This window comes from Cottoperca gobio, chromosome 16, assembly GCF_900634415.1.
Source record: "Cottoperca gobio chromosome 16, fCotGob3.1, whole genome shotgun sequence".
NCBI lineage: Eukaryota > Metazoa > Chordata > Actinopteri > Perciformes > Bovichtidae > Cottoperca > Cottoperca gobio.
The window spans coordinates 3,679,867-3,684,131 of record NC_041370.1 but is presented as its reverse complement, the minus strand read 5'-3'; the positions used below and the strand labels follow the sequence as shown (position 1 = coordinate 3,684,131).

The 4,265-nt window shown below is 41.4% G+C and overlaps 1 protein-coding gene across 1 annotated transcript; it reads left to right on the top strand.

Moving 5' to 3' along the window:
- The first annotated feature begins 281 nt into the window (after window positions 1–281).
- On the top strand, window positions 282–3,948 carry LOC115021383 (carcinoembryonic antigen-related cell adhesion molecule 6-like). The gene is made up of 6 exons (XM_029451810.1): window positions 282–340; window positions 451–771; window positions 1,034–1,309; window positions 2,844–3,092; window positions 3,185–3,267; window positions 3,379–3,948. Exons 1-5 carry the CDS (start codon window positions 289–291, stop codon window positions 3,256–3,258), a joined length of 972 nt encoding a protein of 323 aa, XP_029307670.1. The 5' UTR covers window positions 282–288; the 3' UTR covers window positions 3,259–3,267; window positions 3,379–3,948.
- The last annotated feature ends 317 nt before the right edge of the window (window positions 3,949–4,265 follow it).

The window sequence follows — 4,265 nt, the reverse complement described above, 5'->3', positions numbered from 1 at the left end:
AAAGCACATTTCTACAAAAAAACAAATGAGTCCATCAACATGAGTCAGGTAACTCCTGACTGAACATGCACCCGGGGGCATTTTGATGTATTTACACAGTGGCATCTTAAACAATGTGTGTGTGTGTGTGTGTGTGTGTGTGTGTGTGTGTGTGTGTGTGTGTGTGTGTGTGTGTGTGTGTGTGTGTGTGTGTGTGTATGTGGGGGGGGGGGGGGGGGGGCAGGTCCTGAGCTGTGGATGTGGGACGATAAAAGAGCAGCAGCACTGAGACATACGTCATTATTCAGCATGGACAACCGGATGCTGTGCGCTGCTGCTTGTTTGGTGCTCGCTTTATCAGGTAGATTCAAACGTTCAAATGTCACTTAAATCCTGGATTTTAGACCCAAGATTTTTCTGACCTTTTAAGCCAGAAGTGTGACAGTGTTGCTCTTTATTTCGTGTCATTAGGTGTGTGTGTCGGTGAGGGTATCTTACCCGCGGGGCGCCTGAGCGGAGCTGTGGCGGGCACAGTGATGTTCTCCACCACCCTCAGTCCTCCTGAGAGTCCATTCCTCTCGGTCAGCTGGAGCTTCAAAGGGGAGAACATCATCACCTCCACCAGCACCGACATCATCGACCCGGGACATGCCGACAGGATCTCATTAGACCGAGCCACGGGGTCCCTGGAGCTCAGGGGCCTGGTGCTGGAGGACAGCGGGGAGTACACCGTCACCATCATACCAGACGGAGGGCTGCAGAAACAGGGGAAGACCGTGCTGCAAGTGTATGGTGGGTTTGATGTTCAAATATCTGATAAGAAACACCATCATTTGCAAATGTCTGTCTGTCTGTTTTCTTATTCTATTCACTCTTTGTCTCAATGCACTAAAGTTCCTGTTTATTTTTCACATCCACAACAACACATGTCGTGAGTAAAAGAGTAATACAATTGCTGTAATATGCATGTGTAATACAAACAGACGGATAAATAAAATGCTCTCTGTTCCTTTGGGTCTCATTTGTATTGCTGACACTCTTCATGTCCCGTCAGCGCTGATCTCCGGAGCCTCCATCCGCACCCCCTCAGCAGTCCTGATAGAAGACAAAAGCTCCACCAACATGAGCTGCGAGGCCTCCGGCTCCATCAGCACCAGGCTGTGGATGAAGGACGGACAGCCGCTCCGTCCGGATGGCAGAATCAGCCTCTCCATAGCCAACAGGACGGTGTTCATACAACCGGTCCACAGCTCCAACCACGGAACATACGAGTGTCGAGTCAGCAACCCGGTCAGCAGCGTGACTGTGGCGCATGACCTCACCGTCAACTGTGAGTCCCGCGCACTCACTGTGACAATCTCATTTAACTCATTTAAAATGATTTAATTAAATATATTTATTTATTCTTTGCAATTATTAAAGTTATTTAGGTACAGGTCCGGACTTTATAGCCCTAATACGGTTTTATATTTAGTGGTGGAATGTAACTAAGTACATTTAAGTGAGTACAGACATGTACTTAGTACTGTACTTAAACATACAGTGTACAATGTGTGTGTACAATACAATGTGTACTTCCTGTTGCTTTCTCAGTCAACACAATAAGACGGTGATTAAAACCGGTAAAAACACTGAATAAAGCAGTTTCACGTTAAAAACACGTGCAGAGCAGCTGCAACATGAAGGCATAACGTTTAATCAGATGACTTAAATCCTTCATCTGGTAAAACATACATATATATATATATATATATATATATATATATATATATATATATATATATATATATATATATATATATATATATATATATATATATATATATATATATATATAGTTAAAAACAACCAAGATCTAAAAAGTGTGGATAAATACTGGATATAAGTCCAGTTATGACGCTTCTGGCAGACGCCCACAACGCTGACGCATGCGCAAAGGGGGACCTTATGAGACCAAATCAAACCGTTACTTTGGGGTAATGCAAGTACACCACACAACAACATATATAACATAGGTCCAGTCGTTTTTACACATAATAGTGCAGAAATATTACATATTATATATTTATATTTATAGTTCTACAATTCAGAAATAATTATTGTACTTTGTACTTCACTGCAGTTGTTTGACAGCTTTAGTTACTTTAAAAATTAAGGTTTTTGCACACAAAACATATAAAAAGTACAACCGAAAATTGAATTGACAGAAAATGCATTGGCAAATATTTTAATAATCTTTTATTAATGTCTTTTTATGCAATTTTAGATTCTCAAATGTGAGGATTTGCTTCTTTACCTGTTGACTATTTTATTCATTTTAATCTATTTGTAATATTGTTGGTTGGATAAAACAATATGAAGGTGTAACTCTGGGTAATTGTCACATTGAGGCATCAGCAGATGAATCCATACTTACATTTTAGATTCATGCACGAATAAAAGTAATCTAATGGAATAATATGTAACAGTTACATGACATTGTTCTGAGTACTTTACATTTTGCTTTTATAACGCGCTTTTCCAATCTTTCCAATCACTCAAAGCGCTTTACAACACATGTCATTCACACATTCACACAGAGTCAGCGGCTACCACACAAGGTGCACATCAGCTCGTCAGTAGTGATAACCATTCACACACACACACACACACACACACACTCACTCACACACCGTTGGCCATCGGGAGCAGTTTGGGGTTCAGTATCTTGCCCAAGGACACTTGGACATGCTGACTGCAGGACTGGGGATCGAACCACCTTCCGACCGGTGGACGAGCACCCTACCTCCTGAGCCACAGCCGCTCAAAGTAACATTTTAAATGCAGGACTTTATTAGTGAATATATTTTCTTTTCTCTGTGCAGTCGGACCACATAACATATCAATTACCGGACCTTCAGCAGCAGCACCGGGCCAGAGAGTGACGCTGCAGTGCACAGCAGCCTCCGTCCCACCAGCCAACTTCACCTGGATGTTCAACGGCAATGAGACGCGAGTTAATGACTCCGTGTACATCATAGAGCGGCTGGATGCAGAGCGCTTAGGGAACTACACTTGCACCGCCTCAAACATGGTGACCATGCAGGAAAACTCCACAGTTCTGAATCTAAGAGGTGAGATTTCACGTTTGGGCGTTATTACTTACATCTTAAAGCTAAAGCATTTCAGAAGGGAGTAATTCTCTTTTTTATTGTACTTCTTAAAGCGTCGTGCACTGCTCCCTGCTGGTGCGTCTCACTGCTGCTGCTCAGTGCGCTGACTCTGACAGGGTTACTGTAAGAGGAGCAGGTGAGATTAATATGCATGATCTGCGTTATTCTTCATATCAAAACGTCCCTTTATCTATTTGTTCTTTCTTACTGTTGTATTAAATGACATTGCTTCCTATTTGTTTCTTAGATTCTTCCTTCCCTGATGTTGCTTACGACTGAGGACCAGAATAAACTGCACATGAAGTGTTATGATGCTGCAGCTTGTCCTTCTTGACGCAACGCGGAAACACAATTATCTTTCTTTCATCAACATGCATCTGGTTTAACAAATTATAGCACCATAAATGCCTTTCAATGATCAAAGCAGATCATGAGGAATACTTGGACGTATGCTCCGCAGCACAGGCAGCAACACATCCGCTCATACATGCACAGTACATGTGTATTTCTTTGTTTTGAGTGTTGCTTCCTGAGTATCAGCACATTTCCATAAACTCTTCACAGAATTCTTGGAGTATTGTTATATTAGTGCATCACAGTTTGAGCATTTAAACAATTGTGTATATCAAACTGTACGAAGTGCATCTTGTAATATTCAAAATAATCTATTTTTAAATGCATATTTTGTGATATTTGATCATCTTGCTGAAGAAATGACTGTGTACATTTACAAGATACATACGTCTACTTTGTGCCAAATATCTGTCCTGTTTACAGCATGAAATAAATTGTAATTGTTTTACGGCCTGTTAAGGAATTGAGTCTGTCCTGCAGAGTTATTGGGGGAACTGACCCTGAATCACTTTTACATTTTAACTGCCGGCCTACACTTCAAATCCAATCTCAGGTCCTCTGCCTGAAGCTGTGGGATGAAGAGGTACATTGTAAATATGTGTGAAGTGTTTAATACAATGTCACAAATGTCCCTTTAAAGTAAGTAAAAGTACTTCATACTTTTAAATATCAAAAAGTAACACACGCAAAGCTCTTCAGTGTTACTGATGAAGACACAGAACTGTGCTTTGACTTGGAGGAATGTAACTCAGGAGGCTGTGCCAGTGATTTACACGCAGG

Excerpts from the sequence above, each read along its gene's own strand:
- LOC115021383 (XM_029451810.1), top strand. The coding sequence starts at position 289 with ATGGACAACCGGATGCTGTGCGCTGCTGCTTGTTTGGTGCTCGCTTTA. Across the intron at positions 772-1,033 it reads GACCGTGCTGCAAGTGTATG|CGCTGATCTCCGGAGCCTCC; the intron begins GTGGGTTTGATG and ends ATGTCCCGTCAG. Across the intron at positions 3,093-3,184 it reads CACAGTTCTGAATCTAAGAG|CGTCGTGCACTGCTCCCTGC; the intron begins GTGAGATTTCAC and ends TACTTCTTAAAG.